The 21,399-nt window shown below is 59.4% G+C and overlaps 1 protein-coding gene across 6 annotated transcripts; it reads right to left on the bottom strand.

Moving 5' to 3' along the window:
* Window positions 1–272: 272 nt before the first annotated feature.
* Window positions 273–17,990, bottom strand: SHMT1 (serine hydroxymethyltransferase 1). 6 transcript variants are annotated; one of them, XM_047757738.1, is made up of 14 exons: window positions 17,577–17,990; window positions 14,939–15,123; window positions 10,228–10,342; window positions 8,950–9,095; window positions 7,321–7,436; window positions 6,906–7,066; window positions 6,339–6,497; window positions 5,623–5,704; window positions 5,187–5,399; window positions 4,067–4,183; window positions 3,303–3,425; window positions 1,861–1,977; window positions 1,134–1,244; window positions 593–993 (listed from the first exon to the last, which is right to left on the bottom strand). In XM_047757738.1, the coding sequence occupies exons 3-14, from the start codon at window positions 10,321–10,323 to the stop codon at window positions 821–823; spliced, it is 1,614 nt and encodes a 537-aa protein (XP_047613694.1). In that variant the 5' UTR covers window positions 10,324–10,342; window positions 14,939–15,123; window positions 17,577–17,990; the 3' UTR covers window positions 593–820. The 6 variants fall into 6 exon arrangements, with proteins under 6 accessions (XP_047613696.1, XP_047613695.1, XP_047613694.1 ...); XM_047757736.1 differs by lacking the exons at window positions 14,939–15,123; window positions 17,577–17,990 and adding an exon at window positions 14,601–14,729; XM_047757737.1 differs by lacking the exons at window positions 14,939–15,123; window positions 17,577–17,990 and adding an exon at window positions 14,418–14,573.
* Between the last annotated feature and the right edge of the window lie 3,409 nt (window positions 17,991–21,399).

Below are 21,399 nucleotides of genomic sequence, written 5' to 3'. Positions count from 1 at the left end.
GTCTAACTTGCAGCTCTGACGGGAGCGCCGCAGGAGCGTCGGACACTCCCCTCGGCAGCAGCCGTCCTCCTAGGGCGGGTGTCCCGCCAGGGAGCAGAGCACAATGGCCAGAACTCAGGTCTCTTTTTCTTCTCTTTTTGGCTGCACCTAAGTACCTGGGCCAGGGATGGAACCCGAGCTGCTGCAGGAATGATACTGGGTCCCCAACCTGCTGAGCCACAGAGGAACTCCCGCCTTGGATGCTCCTTTTGCTTTTTTTTTTTTTTTTTTGCCTTTTTAGGGCTGCGCCTGAGGGATATGAAAGTTCCCAGGCTGGAGGTAAAATCAGAAATGCAGCTGCCAGCCACAGCCACAGCCGCGCCTGCGACCTTCGCCACAGCTCATGGCAATGTCGGATCCTTAATCAACTGAGCGAGGCCAGGGATCGAACCTGCGTCCGCATGGGTACTAGTTGGGCTCATTACCACTGAGCCACAGCGGGGACTCCAGACTTGGGTGTTTCCTATCTTAAGCCCAAGGACTTTTAAGAGCAGAGAGGAAAATTGGCATCTTCCTCGTAGCCCTGCCCTACACCAACGGAGAAAATAATGGCTAAATGGTGAAATCGTAGTTTATTTTTGCGGAATAACTATATGTGTAGCTGTGAGACACTGAGGTTCAAGCTTAAACTCCTTAGTAGCTTGTCCCAGAATTACTGACACTGAGCTTCTAACAGATGTTAGCTTGTGAGGAAGGCAACGTAGCGAAGTCCAGAGAGACGCCCCTGGGAGGCACAGGGAAGCCATCGGGCTGGGCTGGGGCCAAGGGCTGGCGGGCGCGCCTAGAAGTCGGGCAGGCCGGGCAGCGGGAAGAGGGCGGCGAAGCTCTCCACCTCCGCCCTGAGCGCCGCCACGGCCTGCTGGTGCTCCCCGGCCCCCGCCAGCGTCTCCGTGAACTCCTTCAGGGTGGCCTTCGCACCCACGGCGTCCTGGATCTGCAGGGTCAGCTCTATCCCTGCGCCGGCAAGAGACAGGTGAGTGTCGCTGCCGCCGCTGCCCCGCATGCTCCCAGCTCGGCCCACGCCCACCACCAAGGGGGGCCCGCCTGCCTCCTAACCCCTTGGTCAGCCCGGCCAGCCCCGCGTCTGCCCTCACCTCTGTGAATAAAGCGGGCGACTTCTTGGAAATCTTCTTCCAAGAGTCCTCGGGACGTCAGTGCCGGGGTCCCCAGTCGCAGTCCACTGGGCCGCAGGGCGCTCTTGTCACCTTTGAGAGAGACAGGCTCTGACCCTGGGCCACACGTCTCAGCACGGAGCGCCCTGCACTGGACAGGGACACGTGGGCCAGGGGAGCAGAACCGCAGACACTGGCCGGAGGGGACAGCTGGTCTCAGGCTGGAGCTAGAAGCAGGGGTGCGGGGGCCGGGGGCGTCACGGCCGCTCGACTTTAAACAGTACGGGAGTCCCCTCTGAGACACGGTCCTTGGCCCAAAGGGAGGCCGGCATCTGTCTGGGTTTGAGGTGCATCGCCCCCGTCTCAGGCCCTGGCCTCGCTCTCCCTCTCGTCCTGGTCGGAGCCCCGGCCTGGGCCCGGCCAGCACAGCGCGTCTCTGGTGGCCGTCCTCAGAGCCAAGTCACGGTGAGCCAGGAGGAGCGGGGTTAGCAGAGGACCTGCGCTCACCTGGGAGCTCCCGCTGTGGCACAGCAGGACCGATGGCGTCTTGGGACTAGGGGGACACAGGTTCCATCCCTGGCCTGGCACAGTGGGTTGAGAACCTGGCGCAGCTTAGGTCGAGACTGTGCCTCAGATCTGATCCCTGGCCCGGGAACTCCGTGTGCCTCGGGGCGGCCAAAAAAAAAAAACGAAACCAGAAGACACGCACCTGGGCAGGTGTTCTTGTTGCAGGCAATGTTACAGGCTTCCAGCACCTTCTCGGCCCTGCCGCCATCCGTGCCTTTGGATCGGAGGTCCACGAGGATCAGGTGGTTGTCAGAGCCACCTGGAACAGGGCGGTGTGAGGCCGCAGAAGGCGCCCCGGGGCCGAGCAGAGGGGTGGGGGAGGGGACCCCATGTGCCTGCAAGGCTTTCGTCACTTGCTCGAGACCACCTGCCCCGGGGCCTCCGAGTGGTCTGAGAAGGGCCCTGGGCCTGTGGAGGGGCTGAGGGAGGGGCCGGCCCGGGCGCCCAAGTCTTTGTCCCAAAGCGCCAGGTGCCGGGCAGCACCTGGAGGCCTGCTGGGATAACGGCACCATTTGGGGTGTCCCATGTGTCCTGAATCGGTCTCTGTGGCTGCGTCTAAGGAGGCGTTGGAGAAGCAGGCAGTGGGCGCCCTCTGGCCGGCCACGGGGCAGCCGCCGTGTTGCTGGAGCGCAGACGTGGCCTGCACATCGCACCTCCCGTCCCCGGTCCTGCTCTGGACCCAGGGCCCCCTCAGCGGCCACGCGGCCTCAGGCAGGCAGTGGCACCTTTGGGAAGCTCAGCCGCCCACAGGAGACCAGTAATTGGCAAGGCCATCTCGAGGTTTGGAGGAGGGCATGAAGCACCTGGGCCAGAGCCAGGCACGAGGCGGGGATCTGCCATCGCCTGCCCCGCCGCCTGCTCAGAGCAGAGAGGACCTGTTGGGGGGACCAGCCTGGGAGCTCAGGAACGGGGGCGGTCGGAGGAGCAGGCCGGATGCCCAGAGCCAGAGGGAGCTGGCCTGCGTCCGCGATGCGCGCCTGCTCCCCAGACCAGCATCGCCCGGAGCTGGTCAGAGACACAGGCCCCGGCCACCCACGGGTCAGAGCTGGGCAGCGCCTGTGGACCCGAGAAACTGGTTTGTGACCATGGAGGCCCCGGTCCACCTGGGGCTTTCTTGCCGAAGATGTGGAGGACGTAGAGGAAGCACACAAAAGAGGTGGCACAAAGCGGGGCAGAGGTGGACGCAGGACTGCTGAGGGTTGGGGGCGCCTGGGACCCGAGAAGGGCAGCGGGCACGTGTTCGCAGGCCACCACAGAGACGCGGCCAGGCAGCCCTGCTGGCAGCCAGAGAGGACAAGCGTGCTGACCAGGAACACGCGGCTGGGTGCGGACGCCCCGGGATGGCGAGGCCAAGGCCCCCCTCTGCCCCCCGCCAGCCCCCAGCAGTGTGACGGCCGGTGCCCGGCCCCTCTGGGAGCCTCGGGCTCCTTGCAGAAAACTGCCTGGAGGACCGGGGGTCTCCCGCGGGGATGGCAACTGTGACACATCTGTGGCTCTGCTGAGGATGCCTCGAGCACACGAGGGGCCGGGGCCCCGCCACTCCCGATGGGACGGGACAATCCTCCCGGGCCGGGCCTGTCCTACCTGTGACTACCTTGTAGCCCAGCCCCATCAAGGTCCTGGCCAGGGCTCTGCAGTTGGCCACCACCTGGCACTGGTAGACTCTGAACTCCGGGGTCATGGCCTGCTTCAGAGCCACCGCGACCCCTGCCAGGGAGAGACAGGTGTCAGGGACAGACCAGGATCAGAGAAACGCTGGCCTCCCCTCAGCCTTCTGGCCTCTCAGCGTCACCCAGGGGGGCGGCCCATGCCTCCCAAGACGACCCGTTTTAACCCCACAGTGACCCAGCCAACCCTCCAGACGCCCTCTCTTCTGAGGTACCCCCCCTGCCTGGCACAAGGTTTCCTGCTGGTGAGGTCGCTCCGCAGAGCTGTTGCCAGGAAGACGGATTTCACTGCCTTTTTAGGCTCCACCCGTGAGCGCAGCCTCACCGTCAAGGCTAAGGGTCAGACGCAGGTGCACCCCCCCCCCCCCGAGGAGGTGAGGGGCAGGGGAGCCCACCGCCCTGCTCACATACACTCCTTGGCTGTGGCTTTGTCTGTCGTCAAGCCCCTTCCCCCATGGTTTCTCAGGGGGCCTGACACAGGGCCTGGGCTGACTCAGTGAAGTGGCCGTCCCCCTGCACCCGCGGATACTACGCACTGCTCGCCTTCTCCCTCCCGACATCGGGGAAGGCCCAGCGCACACAAGGGGGGACGGACAAGCGGGGGTGGGGGAGTCGGTCCTGGGGGGAGCCACCCAACCGTGCGGGAACCCCAGGGCTCAGGGCTGGGCGGGCTCTGGTTACCGGCAATGGCGTGGTTGTGGGGGCCCCCCTGCAGCCCTGGGAACACAGCGGAGTTGATGAGTGACTCCAGGTTGTACCGCGTCTCTCTGCCCGTCTTGGGGTCCACGCTGCGCACTCCTGGATCACGGAAGAAACAGCGTTGGGAACCTGGTCTCAGACGCAGCCTGGCCTCCAGGCCAAGAGGCGAGACGGAGGCCAGGGCGCTGAGGACCAGAGAGGGTGCCTGCTCCTGGGCAGGGGTGGGGGGCCACCCCGGAGGGGATGAAAGGAGTGTCACAGATAGGGGGCGTCCTTCCTCAGGGGAGTGCCCCAGAGAGCAGCCTTCCAAGGGGGCGCCCTCGCAGAGGGCGAGGCTCATCTGGCCAGAATCCGGGAAGAGGCCTCCTTTCTGAGCCAAGCTGATCCCTAACTTTTGGGTGAGAGCAATGCCAAGGGCTGCTCTGGGCACGTCCCGAGGGCATTCGTTCCGCCCTCACAGCAGCCGCCCAAAGGGATGGGGGCAGTTACCATGGTCCCTGCTCTGGAGGGGAGGAAATGAGGAACAGAGAGGCCGCACAACCAGCCCGGGATCACACAGCACATCCCACAGTGCCAGGACAGCCCCGGCTGGCCTGGTCAAACACACATCACCGACACAGAGCCGGGAAAACAGTCGTGTCCCAAGCAGGTGCAAAGGTGTGAGGGAGGGCCTCACAGGAGCCCAGGGGGGCGCAGGTGCCCGGCAGCGGGCAGAGAGAAATGCGCATCCCAACGGGACAGCCACACGGGCTCCAGGACTGGGACACGCCTCTCAGAGGACAAGCTGCTTTATCCATCAGCACCTACGGCTCGACTACGGTGAGTCTTTCCTGGGGAGAAACATGCTGCAGTTAAGCTCACCGAGACGACGCTGCCCCCCGAGGCCCCCGTCACCCCCGCGCCTGCCCCTCGCCAGGGGGAGTTGAGCCACAGGACGCTGGCCGCCAGCACGTTCCCCTTCCCCAGGACCCGACAGCGGTGTTGAGGGTTCCGGGCGCTCCCTCCCCTGAAGCCTGTGGCCGCCCCTCCTGCGGGCCCGTGGGGGAGTCTCCCTCCCCCCAGCGGGAGCCCTGAGCAGAGGGACCCGTCGGGCCCCGCGCACCCTTCCGGTAGAAGATCATGCCGGCTCGGCAGCCCCGCAGCGTCTTGTGCGTGGTGGTGGACACCACGTGGCAGTGCTCGAAGGGGGAGGGCACCACGCCGGCCGCCACCAGCCCGCTGATGTGCGCCATGTCGGCCATGAGGTAGGCCCCGTTGTCGTCGGCGATCCTGCGCAGCCGGGCGTAGTCCAGGTTCCGGGAGTAGCAGCTGGTCCCTGGGCCGGCCGAGGCGACAGAGTCAGGTCCGCGGGGAGCGGCCCCCCCCCCGGCTGTTCCCACCCCCACCCAGTCAGGGGTCGCCACGTCCAGAGCTTGCGGACTGGACCACAGGGACCAACGGGGGCTCGTCTGGACCCGCAGGGCGCGAGGATGGGCGGGGACAGGGTCCCGTCCTGGTCTGCAAGAGGCCCGGGGCCTGCCTCCCGCCCAGCCGCCCACCTGCGATGATCAGCTTCGGGTGGAAGAGGCGAGCGTTCTCCGCCAGCCGGTCGTAGTCGATGTAGCCCGTGTCCGGGTCCACCTGGCAAGGCCGGGCAGAGGGCGGCTCAGGCGGCTTCCACAGCCCCGTCCCCACCCGAATTTGGCCAGCGGCCCACAAAGCGGGGCTCCACCCGCCCCGAAAACAGACGGTCCAGCTCCTCCCGGCTCGCTAACGCCGGGGGCGCTCTTTGGTAACACGGGCACGGAGCGAAACGCCCAAGGCAGCCGGCCTCGCTGCGGCCAGACGCAAGCCAGTGGCTCCTCCGCCGCCGTCCTCGCCGCAGTGAAAGCAACTAGAAAAGCGGCTTCTGTGTGCCAAGGGCACAGATAGAGCCTTGGGAAACGAGTGTCCTGTGCAGACCCCACCGTCAAGGTCAGCACTGGCCACTGGGGGTACCTGCGCCTGGAAACGCCCAGGCGTCCCAGGGAAAGAAACTAGCGGTCACTTGCACACAGAGCACATCGTGGCAACCAGGATGGCGACAGAGCCTCAGAACAGGGCATGCAACAGAGGGATGCCCAGAGGGAACGCTGGCTGGATTTTCTTAAAAGAAAAAACTATGTGTCTGAAATACCGCCAGGGGTAGAGGGTAAAGCTGCATGGCGGCCAGGGCCCGTGGGATGCGTGACAAGAACCACCCAGGAGACGGTTCCTGGGCACGAAGCCGACGCACCCCGTGCACGAGGGCACCACCAGCTAGGACGGCCGTCGTCTCTATGGGGGAAGCCGTCTCCATGAGCCCACGGATCCTCCACGCGTTTCTGACCAAACTGTCTATGATGACGAGGGCCAGTCCCTGCTGGCCGTGGGTTGACACTGGCTGAGGACAGGGCTGTGCAGGAAGTGGGGCGCAGACGCCAGCTGCTCACCCAACAGCCACTATGACAGGCGAGGTGGCCGGGCAGCGCTGGCTCTGACAGCTGTGCGCAGATGGCGGGGCTGCTGGCATTCCGGCCCGAGCCAGGGCGGCAGCTGCTGGCCTGCGGGGTCCCGGGCAGGGCTGCTCGGTCTAGACCAGCCAGCCCCCTGCTGCAGCGGAAACTCCTGGGCAGCTGCCTCCCCATCCATCTCCCTCAGCTCAGCCCCTAGAGCTGCGTCCCTGAGGGTCCCCAGGTCGGGGGGGGGGGCGGACAGTGAAGGGGATGCTTCCTGAGCCACCCCAGGAACCAAACTGCTGGTCCTGGGGGTGCCAGCACTGAGGTCCCCCACGTGTGCTGCAGGGCTGTGGGCGCGTGCTTACCTTGTAGGGCATGGACTCGAAGAAGATGGACGTGGCCGAGATTTTCTTCTTCTCCGTCATGAACCCATGGGTCAGGTGGCCCCCATCGGGCAGGTCCAGGCCCATGATGCGGCCGTGGGGTTCCACCAGGGCGGTGTACACCGCGAAGTTTGCAGGGGAGCCTGGGGCGGGCAGACCAGAGGAGGCGCCACTGCTCTGCCCATGAGGCCGTTGACCAGGAGTGGCCAGAGCAGGCCTAGCCCCCAGCTGCCCCCACAGCAGACCCCTTGAGTAACTGGAGAGGGCATTCAGGGACGGGGCTGCCGGGAGGTGGGTGGGCAGCCCAGGTGATGCAGGAGGAGCTTGGCCCTGCTGCTTAAGCTATCGCTAAGGGCAGTCGCCCCGGGGGCTCCGCGCAGAGCCCATCGTGGGTTACCTGAGTAGGGCTGGACGTTGACGCCCCAGCACTGGGGGTCCAGGCCGTAGACCTCCAGCGCTCGCCTCTGGCAGAGGAGCTCCAGCTCGTCAATGAACTCGGTCCCGCCGTAGTACCTGCAGGAGGCAGCACACGTGGGCCGCCAGCCCGACCCTGCGCTTAGGACGGAGGCGAGCTCCAGGTGGGACCAAGGTAAACTTTGACCCTGGGGGAGCCGCGGGGCTGGACCGCCCCATCTGCTCTGCTCCATGGATGGACCGTGAGGGCATGGCCACTGCACCAGTGAGGCAAGCCACGCAGTGACCCCTTCCTATAAGGTGCTCAGCGGTCAGTTCACAGGGACAGGGGTGCAATGGTGCTTGCCAGGGGCTGGGGAAGGGGCAAGAGAGTTGCTGGGGCTTTTTTTTGCATTTCTTTTTTTTGTTTGTTTGTTTTTTTTGCCATTTCTTGGGCCGCTTCTGCGGCATACGGAGGTTCCCAGGCTAGGGATCTAATTGGAGCTGTAGCCGCCGGCCTGTGCCACAGCCACAGCAACCCGGGATCTGACCTGCATCTGCGACCCACACCACAGCTCACAGCAACACTGGATCCTTCACCCACTGAGCGAGGCCAGGGATCGAACCTGCAACCTCATGGTTCCGGTCGGACTCGTTAACCACTGCGCCACAACGGGAACTCCTTTTTTTGCATTTCTAATAAAACTTTAATTTTTGTTTAATAGTCAAAATTTATCCCAATCCAGAAGAAATATTTTTAACGCCGAGGCCTTGTGGTCACAAAAAGCTTTTAACATTTTAAGTTAGGTGTGTATGTATTTTTTGAAGGCAGCAAACGTAACAGCTGCCATCTTTGCCATCTTTAAGCCCACAGTTCTGCGATGTTACATTGACGAGTGCGTTCTCACTGCTGCCTAACTGATCTCCAGAACTTAACTTGCATCTTGCAAAACTGAACCTCGGACTTCCCACTGTGGCTCCGTGGTAACAAACCTGAGCAGGATCCATAAGGATGCAGGTTCCACCCCTGGCCTCGCTCAGTGGGTTAAGGACCCAGCGCGGCCGTGAGCTGTGGTGTAGGTCGAAGACGTGGCTCGGCTCCCGCACTGCTGGGGCTGCGGTGTAGGCCAGTGGCTGTAGCTCCGATTCAATCCCTGGCCTGGGAACCTCCATGTGCCGCAGGTTTGGCTCTAAAAAGAGAAGAAGAAGAAAAAAGAACGGGAAAGAAGAAGAAAACAGAAACTCTTGTCTCCACTGAACAACTCCCCTCCCCCAACTCTCCTTTCCGTTTTGCTGACTCCAGGGACCTCGAAGAACTGGAATCAGAGTGTTAGTCTTTCCGGAGAGTTCCGTTCGTGTGGCCTAGGGCCCCTGGCGCCTCCGTCAGGACTGCCTTCTGCCTTCTTCTTCGAGGCCCGAGGACCTTCTGCTGCAGGGAGCAGCTTGTTCATCCCTTCGCCCGTCAGTGGACGGCCGGTGGCTCTCACCCCCTGTCTGCCGTCGACAGCACGGCCGCAGACAGAAGGTCCGGAGACCGAGAACCCGGCTGCTTTCTGAAATCCCCGCATTTTAGACTCCGATTCAGCGCCTCCCTCCACGACGTCAGAGGCGGCCCTGCACCCCCTTCACGCACCTCTGGCCTGGGTACCCCTCGGAGTACTTGTTATTCAAGCAGGAGCCCAGGGCCTCCAGGACAGCTCGGCTGGCGAAGTTCTCCGAGGCAATGAGCTCCAGCCCCACCCGCTGCCGGTGGCTCTCCTTCTTGATGATATTGTAAACCTGATGAGCGGAACACAGGCGCTGAGCAGCCCCAAGGTTTTCGCCTCGCACGAGCTCAGATTCGAGCGACGACCGAGCAAAGAGAAGAGACGCTGCTGCCGAGTCCCGATCCGTCCTCAGCAGCCGAGCAGAGCGGGCGCCCACGGCGCCCAAGGGCCGGAGGAGGCCTCTCTCAAGGATTTTAGCATCTGGGAAGGAACTCAGAGCATGAATTAAGAACAACAGAACCACCTAAGAGAAGGACGACCTTTAAAACCTGGATCCTGGAGTTCCCGTCGTGGCGCAGTGGTTCACGAATCCGACTAGGAACCGTGGGGTTGTGGGTTCGATCCCTGGCCTCGCTCAGTGGGTTAAAGATCCGGCCTTGCCGTGAGCTGTGGTGTGGGTCGCAGATGCGGCTCGGATCTGGCGTGGCCGTGGCTGTGGTGGAGGCTGGTGGCTACCGCTCCGATTAGACCCCTGGCCTGGGAACCTCCATATGCTGCAGAAGCGGCCCTCGAAAAGGCAAACAGACCAAAACAAAACAAAGCAAAAACCTGGATCCCGCCGGATTTTAACTCCACACCATCTAGTTACTTTCATCCCTTCCTCTCACCAAGTTTCCCTTCCTGAACCTTGCTCCTTGCTCCTCGTCCTTACAATACAAGACGCTTGGACAAATTCAGAAACAGAAAATGGACCGCTGGTTGCCTAGAGCTGAGAGTTTGGGGGATGGGCGGGAGTGACTGCTGATGGGTTTGAGGTTTCATGTTGGAAGGACTGAAATGTTCTAGAAGCGCTTGGGAGGACATGAAAAACCCCTGAACTGTGTACTTCAAATGGGTTGCTTGTATTCCCTTCTCTCAGGCATAAAGTTGTTATAAAAATACATGAATAAAAAAGAGCTTCTGGAAACACTCCTCGGAAGGGTGAGGAGAGGGTCAGATTTCGGGGACCCCAGCCCCTCCCCCTCTCCCGGCGCCGCGGGCTCAGTGCCGTGCACTTTGCAAAGCTCAGACATTTAAGTTCACCCTCGAAGGACTCGCAGCCGCTTGGTCAGCCCCTCACCCCTGCCCACAAGGCTGGCCTGAGAACGGCTGCTTTGCGATGAGAAGCAGAGCCTCAGAACACCCGAGAAGCCCCGCAGCCTCACCTCCAGGTCACTGTCCTTCAGGGGCTGCACCAGCATCTTGCCATGTGAGGACCACAGGTCAGCGTCCCAGGGGGCCCCGCCGGCGGGAGTCGCCATCACACCGCTTCTGTGTCGCCTAGCAACGGGAAAACGTCCGACGTTAAACTCAGTCACCGCGCGCGGCCACCTGTCCGTTCCCGCAGCGCCAGGTCACTCGCTGTGGGCCTTGCCCTCGGAACCGCTTGGAGGCCCAGGGCTCCGCTGCAGGAACACCCGTGGGACGGCCTGCTGGCTCCCTGCGCGTCAGGACAACGGGCCCCTCGCCCCAGCCTCGGGGAGCCCGGCGCCCCCGCTCCCCAGCCCAGCCAGGCTCCTCGAAGGCAAGGGCTCAGGGTCACTCTAAGGTCCACGGTAGCTGGCACAGGCACGGGGGAGCTACCATTCGCCAGGGAAACAGCGACCTGCTGGCTTGTGTCTGACGCTTCCCATTTTCCAAGTTATGAAAACGAGGCTCAGAAGAGAAGCAGCTTAGCTGAGGGCTGCATGGACTCGGACCCCCAACACACGAGGCCCCCAGCCGGAGGCACACGTCTGTCATCTCTAGAGTGTGGTGGCCTCGAAAGGTGGGGTTTTTTTCTTTTTGTGGCCACACCTGCGGCATATGGAAGTCCCGGGCCAGGGGTTGAATCGGAGCTGGATCTGCAACCCACGCCACGGCTGGCGGCCACACCAGATCCTCAACCCACTGAGTGAGGCTAGGGATCAAACCCGCATCCTCGCAGAGATGAGTCCGGTGCTTCACCCACTGAGCCACACTGGGAACTCCATGCATGTTTCTCAAAACCGTTTCCACAGAGGAGTCCGAGCTCAGACGGTTCCAGCACCGGACCGCCTCAAACCGACAACCGGCAGCTCTTCAGTACTTTCCACGAACTGGCTAAGTTTCCATCGCAGATGTGCTCCCTCGAGGGGGGCTTTTCCAGGCCCTCCCCCATGGGGACCCAGGGGCGACCAGCAGGCGGGGCCTCCGTGGGGCTCCTGGGGGACGAGCAGGAATCAGGGCAAGCGCTCCGGGCAGATGGCTAAGGAGGGCGGTGCCACGCGGGCAAGAGCTGGGGCCGGGCTCGCCCAGACACCCAGGCCGAGGGTCTCTGCCCTAAGACCCCGTGACTTCCTGGGTGGTGGCAGTGCCTCTTACTCCAACGAGGCAACGCCAGGGCTCGCAGGTGGGGGCTGGTCACCAGAGAGGCCAGGCCTGAGAAGAAGCTTGGGGTTTTCGCACGCCACACCCTCCCCCGATCCTTGTGGGGGGGCTGGAACTGCAGCTAATGACCCCTCGTGCCTCTCTGAGGGGCCCCCACACAGTCCCAGCAGCACGGGGACTATTCCACACTGGGTGATGCACCCCAACCCCAACAGAAGCCCCCCAGACCTTGCCCTGCCCCCCACCTGGCAGCTCGTCTGTGTCCTCTGTCACCTCCTTTAATAAACCTAAGTGTCCCCCTGAGCTCTGGGAGCTGCTGCAGCGGAGGCTCGAAGCCAAGAAGGGGGTCCTGGGGACCTCGGATTTGTAGCCAGGTCAGACAGAAGCGGTGGGTCACCCGGGGACCCCATACTGGCATCTGAAGCTGGGGAGCTGTCTGGTGGGACTGGACACTAGCAATAACTCTGCTTCGCATCACAACTGGATTGTAGGGCACCCAGCCGGTGTCACAGGATTGCTGGGGGAGGGAACCCGGCAGCTGGTGGGGGGAAGTGCCCTGCGTGGCGGTCAAGAGAGGGAAGGGGAAGCAGCAGGAGGCTCGCAGTCCCTGGACGGGCACGTGCGGCACAACGTGCTAGACGATCTGTCCGTTAAGCAGCACGGCCTGCTGGTCCCAGACCTGAGCTGTCCTCCTTACTCTCCGGAGAGCCAGTGAAAAGGAGCCGCCAGTCACCTTCGACGGGGAAACTCCTAGCTGGAGCTTTCCAAGCGGCTGCTATTTTTTTTTTTTTTTTCTGTCTTTTTAGGGCCGCACCTGAGGCATATGGAGGTTCCCAGGCTAGGGGTCAATTGGAGTTGCAGCCACCGGTCTCCACCGCAGCCACAGCAACGCAGGATCCGAGCCGTGTCTGGGACCTACCCCACAGCTCATGGCAACTCCGGGTCCTTAACCCACTGAGCAAGGCCAGGGATCAAACCCGAGTCCTCATGGATGCTAGTCGGGGTTGTTAACCGCTGAGCCCCGACGGGAACTGCGGTGGCTGCTGCCCTAACACAGCACAACTGGATTAGAAACAGGCCCCTCCAGCAAAACACAGAGCAGCAGTGACTGCTGGCGCTTCAGGGCCACGAATGCTCCTGCGGCGGGAACAGCACCGGCCACTGTGCCGCAGCCTCGTCCACATTCTGCTGGGGGAGGAGAGACGTGAATGTGGTTTGGGCACCCTGCCCGTGGCTTCCCCGAACTGAAAAACGGCTTCACATGTGCCCTCGGCAGGTGGCACACCACAGAAAAAGCACAAGAGATAAAACCAGCCCTCTGGTCCTGGAATCTCCAAACAAAAGCTTCTTTTAAATACTGACTGTTCAAGGTTAAAAAGGATCCAAAGGTGACAAGCAACACGCAGCAGCTCTTTCTCAACCACCAAATAACTGAAGTCCATCTGGACCTTCTCCCCACCGCGCCCCCGCCCCCGCGATAGCAGATCCACAGGCTGAGAGGCCCTCTGCTCAGGAAAAACCCAAGTCTGCCCCCACCTGGGTTCTCACTCAGCCCAACCACCTGCCACTCTTTGTCCCCACTGCAAACCTCTTCCTTACCTAGGATGCCAACTCTGAGTCAGTCCCTTCTTACCCCGGGGCGAGGGCTGTCTGTGTGGCCGGCTGCCCCTCCTATGCTAGCTGCGACCCTTTCTACCCTGGATCCAGTCACCACTCAGATCAAGTCACCTCGGATGGAGTGCTTAGTCCACAACCTTGTCAAATCCATACCCAACTTCAGTTACACTTAAGCTTTCTTATAAAACCCCAAAGTAGTCTGAATTCTTTACTCAAACAAAGACTGCAAGATTCTTTGACTTGTGTCAATAAAACCAATGATATCTATTACAGATATAACCTATTAGGTCCTGGGGCATTCTAAATTACAGTTAGAAGGGCAAAGATGGAGTTCCTGTCGTGACGCAGGGGAAATGAATCTGACTAGCAGCCATGAGGACACAGGTTCGATCCCTGGCCTCGCTCAGTGGGTTAAGGATCTGGCGTTGCTGTGAACCGTGGTGTAGGTTGCAGACTTGGCAGAGGATGCGGCCCTAAAAAGAGGGGAAAAAGAAAGGAAGGGAGGGAGGGAGGCAAAGATCCTGAAAGTGTTGGTTAATTTCTGCATTGGCCTGACAGGGCTTGGGGATGCCTGGATAGCTGGCAGGTAAGACGCCAATCCTGAAACTGTCTTTTTTTTTTTTTTAAGATCATAATTTTTAGATACTGCTGTATCTAGGGAAGACATACTTAGCATCTATTCTTCAAGTCAGAGGTTAGCTAGAAAACACCGTCAATTTCTCTCACTTGAAACCAAAACAAGCTCATATACGTGCATCAGACACATTCACGCTGTTGTGCAACCACCACCACCCCACCCCCCGAGCGTCCTCATCTCCCCAGACTGAAACCCTGTCCAGTAAACACACTCCATCCCCTCTCTTCCAGCCTCGGGGAACAACCATTCTAGTTCCTATGAGTCTGACTATTTCAGGTATCTCATGACACAAGCGGGAACGGCCAGGAGTCTCCTGAGGGAACTGTCGTTTGTCTCACACACAGATCTGGTTCTTCCCTACTTTGTGGAGCAGGAACCAGGCTCAGAAGCTAAGTGGTCATGTAACTGTGAGAGCCATAATTTGAACTCAGGTTTAACTTTCCTTCCAAAACCCTTCCTTTCCCGTAACACTGGACCCAAAAAAGCACAATCGCCCACCTCCAGTGCATGTTCCTTCAAGTAACATAGTTATTAGTCCGTAAGAACCTGAACTGGTGGATCCAGTCCGCCAACCTTGCCTGACTGAGGCACACGTATGCGCTGGCCTCAGCTAGCCAAGGGTCGCTCCGCTTCCCGGACCTCGACGCACAGGGCCCCAGGCCGAGAACCCCGGCTAACGCCTGTCTCCAAGGCCAGGGTGAGGGACAGCGGAGGCCCGGTCCCGCAGGGTGTGCTCCCCTCTCTGGGCCTCACCTTCCTCGTCTGCGAAATGGGCTTCAGGACAGCGCTCGACCGCAGCTCGGCCGTGAGGACGCTGTAACGAAGTGACTCCCCGCACGGAAACCCAAAATGCTCAGCGAGGAACGCGGCCGCCCGCCTGCACCGGCGGGGACCAGGGCTGCGCTCCCAGGCGCCAGCAAGGCGCTCCGCACTCACCCGATCCCACTTCTCGGAGCCACAGGGAGGCACAGCCCGGGACACCGCACCGCTAGGTCCTGTGGGCGACGCGGGAGTCCGGACCCGCCGCCCAGCGCTCGCCGCCACGTGACCCGCGCGCGAGGCCAGGACCCGAACCTGGCGCGCACCACTCCGGCCCGGCCCCGCCCGGGGGGCGCCAATCAGGACGCGTGTTTCGGCGAGCCCCGCCCCCGGGGCGTCCAATCAGAGCACGGAACGGGAGAGCCCGCCCCCGGAGGCGCTCGCACTACTGGCTGCTGCGGGGCGGTGGGCGGGCTGGACTCCGTCCAGCGCTGCCTGGTGGCGCACCTGCTCACCTGGGCCAGAGGACCTGGGGCCGGCGGCTGGGGCTGCAGGCCAGGGGGCGGGCGTTTCCGGGAAGACGCAGGCTTGGGGCTGAGTTCTGTTGCTTGTACTTAACTTTTGCATTGTCCTACGTACAGGTTAGCTCAGTGGTCATTTAAATAAGTCAAACGTGGGTTCCAAAGCCGACTTTATTGCCCTGCAACACACAGAATGTTAGACCTGTCATTTCACTTTGTGACTGTCATATTTCTCATTTTTGAGTTGGAGCCGATTATATCTATCTGGCAGGGCGGTTTAAGAGGATTCAGAGACATATCTAAAATGCTCAGGGATGGCGTTCCCTGGTAGCCAAGTGGGTTACGGACCCGGCATTGTCACTGCTGTGGCTCAGATTCCATCCCTGGCCCAGGAACTTCCACATGCCGGGCCGGACCCAAAATAATAATAATAAATAAAATGTTTTATACTGTGCCTGAAATATAATAAGCTCAATCAATGTCAGCCACTGTTAAGACAATAAAACCGCAGGTGGGCTGTATAGGGAAAGAGCGGACAAAGCTTCTCTCACTGACAGGATCCTGCCTTTGGACTCCTCTGTTGTCCGTGTTGTTGGATTTTAGCAAGAATCCTGCTAAGTCAGTTGAAAGCTATTCTCCCTATCTGATCGGATGCCTTATCCTCTACCAGGCTCAGGGGTGTCTAATCACCCTGGCCTGGTTGATTTAGCCAGGACTCCCTGACCCCTGATGTTTCCTATTAGTAATTTTTCCATCCGCCAACCCCACTCTGCTCCTTGGCTATAAATCCCACCGCCCCTGCTATATTCAGAGTTGAGCCCAGTCTCTCTCCAACTGCAAGATTCTGCAGCAGTCCTTACAGCTGCTGAAATAGTCTCTGCCCCCAACCTTGAATTTAGAACAGCAAGTGGCAGGTTGTAAGGACAAGCACAGACTTAAAATAAGGGGCTGGGAGTTCCCGTTGTGGCTCAGCAGTGAACGAACATGACTAGGATCCATGAGGACACAGGTTCGATCCCTGGCCTTACTCAGTGGGTCAGGGATCTGGCTTTGCTGTGAGCTGTGGTGTAGGTCGTAGATACGGCTTGGATCTGGCATTGTTGTGGCTGTGGTGTAGACCAGTGGCTACAGCGCCAATTCAACCCCTAGCCTGGGAACCTCCAAGTACCAAGGGTGCAGCCCTAAAAAAAAGACCAAAAAAAAAAAAAAGAAAAAGAAAGACACAGGGAGTTCCCACTGCGGTGCAGTCACTTAAGGATCCAGCTTCGCCACAGCTGTGGTGTAGCTGATTCGATCCCTGGCAAGAGTGTGGCAATAACAATAATAATAATAATGACACAGCCTTTAAGGATACAACAAAATTGATGAAAGCCAGTTAAGCCCAAGGTGGCAGAGAGTTGGCCCACCAGTACACCTGAGCCTCATCATACGCTCACTGTAATACATTCGCTAAATGACACCCACAGGTGCCCTAGCAGGTCTGAGGCTAACCACAAAAAGTGGGCAGGAGCCCAATTCCTGGAAATCCCTGCCCCGTCCCCCAAATAGTTACCCAGCCCATAAGAACTAACAACCACACAACCCCGGGCCAGCCTCACCTTCTCTCACTTCACTGTGACTCGCCCTTGAATTCTTTCCCGCCAAGGAACCTCACTGGGCGGCCCGACCCAGGAACTCGCCCAAGGTCTGGGACCTGAGCATCCTCCTTCTCACCTGTTCTCCTGCAACACTCTGATCATCTCACAGATAACCTCCCCACTCATCAGGTAAAATTAGGATGAATTACATGTGTGATGAATGGTACCAGGTGAGTCCTCTTAGTTTTTATGTATCTCACGAGCCCGTGTGAAGGAGATCCCGCTGTGACACAGTGGGATTGGTGGCATCGCGGCAGCACTAGGACGTGAGTTCGATCCCCAGCCCGGCACAGTGGGTAAAACGATCCAATGTTGCTGCAGCTGTGGCTGGTGTCTGATCGCTGGCCTGGGAACTCCATATGCCACGAGGTAGCCAAAAATCGGGGAGGAAAAAAAGGGGGGGAGAGCCTGTGTTAAAGGAGAATGTGCGTGGCTGTGTAAGGGCTGCTTTCCTTGCTGGGTTTTAGGCTGCCCCTGAGCTGAGGCAGGAGGAAGTTCCTGGGCCAGGGATCAAACTTTTCCCACAGCAGTGACCCAAGCCACAGCAGTGTCAAGGCTGGATTCTTAACTCGCTGAGCCACCAGGGAACTCCTCGTTTCTGTCTTTGCCGTCTCATAAGGGATGGCCTGTGATGCATGTCACATTCTAGTTTAGAGTTTTCTTTGTTACCTTGGTGGAGTTTCTGGGCTGGGAGGAGGTGTTTTTTTTTTTTTTTTTTTTTGCTTTTTAGGGTTGCACTGGCAGCACAGGAGTCCAATTGCAGCTGCAGCCGCCAGCCTATACCACAGCCACAGCAACGCGGGATCTAAGCCATGTCTACACCACAGCTCACGGCAACGCCGGATCCTCGACCCACTGAACAAGGCCAGGGATCAAACTCTCATTCTCACGGATCCTGGTTGGGGTCGTTAAGCACTGAGCCATGAAGGGAACTCCCAGGAGGTTGTGTTTTAAGTCCTGTTTCCCCAAGAAGATGTATCACTAGGTTCACTTACAGATGAAGATGTGGCGACTCAGACAACCCACAGTCACAGCTGCTGGGATGGAGACCGGATTCCAAGTCGGGCGTGTCTCAGGAGCCCGGCCGGCTGCACGGCCCTGGGTGGAAACGCCGCAGCCGCCCTGGAGCCTGGCGCTCCATTGTCGGGGGCGGAGGAAGTGCCATCTGATGATGTTGGGGTTGGGCGGTGTGGGAGGATCTCCGACGGCAAACACGGGGGCAGAGACATGGCCTTAGCTTTGTTTGATGCCGACTTCAGGTTAAGGCTCGCCTCGCTGAGGGTTTGGAGCTGGGCCTCAGTCAGCCGCAGCCTCCTCCACTGCTCCGGGCGCTGGGTCTAAGTCCAAGGGTTCCGCGCTGCCCGGGCGTGGGTGGGTGAGGGGCCTGTGCCCACTTCTGCACATGTCCCTGGCAGCCGTGACCTTGGGCCCGGGGGTGTTCAGCCGTGTCCATTCTGCACCCTCCCACCACCCTGCTGGGCTTTGTGATGCCCGTCTCCCCGTGCCCCCCTCGGTGCCCCACCAGGCTGTGTCAGCACATGGGACTGCCTTTCCCAGCACAGCCCTCTCCACTCCCAGCCTGGCCAGAGCCACCTGGGGCCTCTACGTGTCCCTCCCCGGCCCGGCCAGCCCTGCAGCGCAGGAAGCAGAGCCCTTCCAGGAGAATGGGCGTCCTGCTCCTTCCCTTCTAGACCACCTCCTGCTCCTCCTAAAAATCTCTGATTTTATTTACTTTTTGGCCACGCACACAGCATGTGGAAGTTCCTGGGCCAGGGACTGAGCCGAGGCCACAGCAGTGACCTGAGCCACAGCAGAGACAACACCGGATCCTTCCCTGCTAAGCCTTCAGGGAACCCCCAGAGTCTCTCATTCTAGAGCCTTGGGTGGGGCGGGGCGGGTGGGAAGCCATCGGCTCACCCAGGTCCTTTCTCCGATGAACCTCAAGGAAAGGAAGGCCCTGTCACCCCAGGGCCCCTCCTCCGCCACTCAGACCATCTGTTCTGTGAAGAGCTTCCTAGCGGCTCCACTCTCAGGGACCAACACCTTTCTTCTCTCTGCCTGTTGCTCTGCCACCTCTTCCTGCGACTGTAGAGGGAGGGGGAGATGCAGCTGCAGCCAATACGGGGTGAGGAGGCTGAAATACTCCCTGGCCCACGGCTGCTATGCTCCCCACGTGACCACATGTGGGGGGGCGGGTGCTAACCCATTAGAAGAGGCACACGGGTCAGGGGCAAACGAGGACGGCAAACCAGTTGGTTGATTCTGCCACAAAGGCACGCAGAGGTATGCGAAGTGAATGTGCTGGGCAGCCCTGAATAAGTCGCTCGACCTCTCTGAGCTCTTCTCGTGTCCACTTTGAGCCCTGCTCACTCGTCCTCTGCCTTCCTCCAGGTATTGGGCTCTCCAGACACACCATCCATGGCCGTCGTTCTCCCCCACATTCCCCGGGACCAGCTCGTCCACTCCCAGGCCGAGCTGACCCTCTGGGGGAAGTGTCACAGAGAGGGGAGAAGGAGAGACAAATCCTTGGGTGGGGTGGGGGGGTGGCAGAGAAGAGACCCACTGACTCTGCCCGAGGGGGACAAGGAACCTGCCTGAGCGAGGGTCACAGCCGCCTCACAGCTCTGATTTCTCCAGGGAGGGCGGGAGCAGGGAGGTGGACAGACAGCTGGAGCCCCATCCGCTCTGTCATCCCTGCCATCAGGCTGCCTCTGCCTCTGCCTCTCTTTCTTCCCTAGTCAGCAATACTTTAAAAAAAAAAAAAAAAAAAAGGAACTTGAAACGCCACTGTTATCACTTCCTGTGTTGCCATGTAAAAGTGTGTTAAAGATACAAAGCAGGCATCCTCTTCCAGGCGGATGACAGACTGGACTTAACCTTCCCAGATAAACAACCAAGAAACTGGGCAAAACTTATCCAAGAGGGGTTCCTGTGGGGGCGCAGCAGAAAGGCACCCGACCAGGAACCATGAGGTTGTGGGTTCGATCCCTGGCCTCGCTCAGTGGGTTAAGGATCCAGCGTTGGCATGAGCTGCGGTGTCGGTCACAGACGCAGCTTGGGGGTGGCATTGCTGTGGCTATGGCACAGGCCAGCAGCTGTCGTGCCAATCCATCCCCTAGCCTGGGAACATCCATATGCTGCGATCCTAAAAAGCCAAAAAAAAAATCAGCAAAACAAAAACAACCTTATCCAAGAGCTCCTTGCAGACTTGACACGAGCAGCACAGGGCCCAGACTTGTGAGGAAGGGGAGGGCAACCCAGATTTACTTTATTCGAGACTGTTAAGAGGATGAAGAGGTAAAGCTACACAGCAGGAGAACATATTTGCAAACCGTGTGTCTGAAAAAGTGCTCACATCAAGATGACATAAAATTCAACAGGAGGAGTGCCCGTCGTGGCTCAGCGGAGGCGAATCCGACTAGGAACAATGAGATGGAGAGTTCCATCCCTGGCCTCGCTCAGTGGGTTAACAATCCGGCGTTGCTGCGAACTGTGGGGTAGGTCGCAGATGTGGCTTGGATCCTGCATTGCTGGGTCTGTGGTGTAGGCTGTCAGGTGTAGCTCTGATTCAACCCCTAGCCTGGGAACCTCCATAGGCCACAGGTGCAGCCCTAAAAAGCAAAAAAAATAAAGGGGGGGACTGATAGATACAAAGGAGAAACTAGTGAGAAGAGGGAAGGGTAGGGCGTTAAGAGATACAACCTGCTATGTATAAAATACATCAGCTGTAAAGGATATATTGTACAGCACAGGAATATAACCAGTATTTTATAATAACTGTAAGTGCAGTATAACCTGTAAAAATCGTGGATCACTCCCAGGTACCCCGAAACCTGCAACATTGTACGTCCACTGAAGCTCACTTGAAAGGGTCCTTCTTACCTTAGGTCTCAGCCACGTCAGCACACACCTCGTCTCTTTCCATACCAAGGGGAGAACGTTCCCCTTCTTGCTTAAAGGCAGCCCTGCCGGTCTCCCCCCTGGCAAGTCCCCACTGCCCGCGCCACAGCGCCTGCACCTTCGGACACTTATTCAGCAGAACAGGGGTCCCTTGAGCACAAGCTCTGCAACGCTGTCACAGCTGATCTGATAACAGACAGGGCAACTCGGTCCCGAACAGGTGGACGGAGCCAGACAAACGGATCATTCATGGCCCCGGGCGAGATGGCGCGAGACTTCTCTGTGGCGCTCAGAGCGACAGGCCACGTGAAACCATGCCTTGTTTCTCCCTGCAGCCTTCCAGTCCCGACGTTAGGACCGCTGGGGCTGCCATGGAGGGGAAAACCCTGGACACGAGAAGCGACTGCTTGTGACTTCAGACACGTGCTAAAAGGACTTAGAAATAGACACTATTTAGTTTTATTTATCTATTTTATTTCATGTGATTTCTTTTTCCATGGCCCCCAGGGCGGGTGGAAACTCCTGGGCCGGAGATGGAATCCAAGCTGGAGCCGTGAGCTACACCCCAATGGAAGCAATGCTGGATCCTTAACCCACGGCACCAGGCTGGGGATGGCACCCGCTCAGAGACCAGCCAGGTCATTAACCCAGTGCGCCACAGCAGGAGCTGCTGCACGCATGGTATAAATTTCCTGAGTTTGATACTGTAGGATAGTTAGGAAAGACGTAGGCGCGGGGCAAATCGGGTAAAGGACTCACAGGCCCTCTCTGCACTATCTCATTTCATCATTATTTTGAAACAAACTTTTTTTTTTTTTTTGGTCTTTTTAGAGCCATATGCACGGCCTACAGAAATTCGCAGGGTAGGAGTCGAACTGGAGCTGGAGCTTCCAGCCTCCACCACAGCCACAGCAATGC

The sequence above is a fragment of the Phacochoerus africanus genome, chromosome 14 (genome assembly GCF_016906955.1).
Source record: "Phacochoerus africanus isolate WHEZ1 chromosome 14, ROS_Pafr_v1, whole genome shotgun sequence".
NCBI classification, from domain to species: Eukaryota; Metazoa; Chordata; class Mammalia; order Artiodactyla; family Suidae; genus Phacochoerus; species Phacochoerus africanus.
The sequence above is the reverse complement of the archived record's forward strand: the minus strand, read 5'-3'. Positions and strand labels throughout refer to the sequence as shown.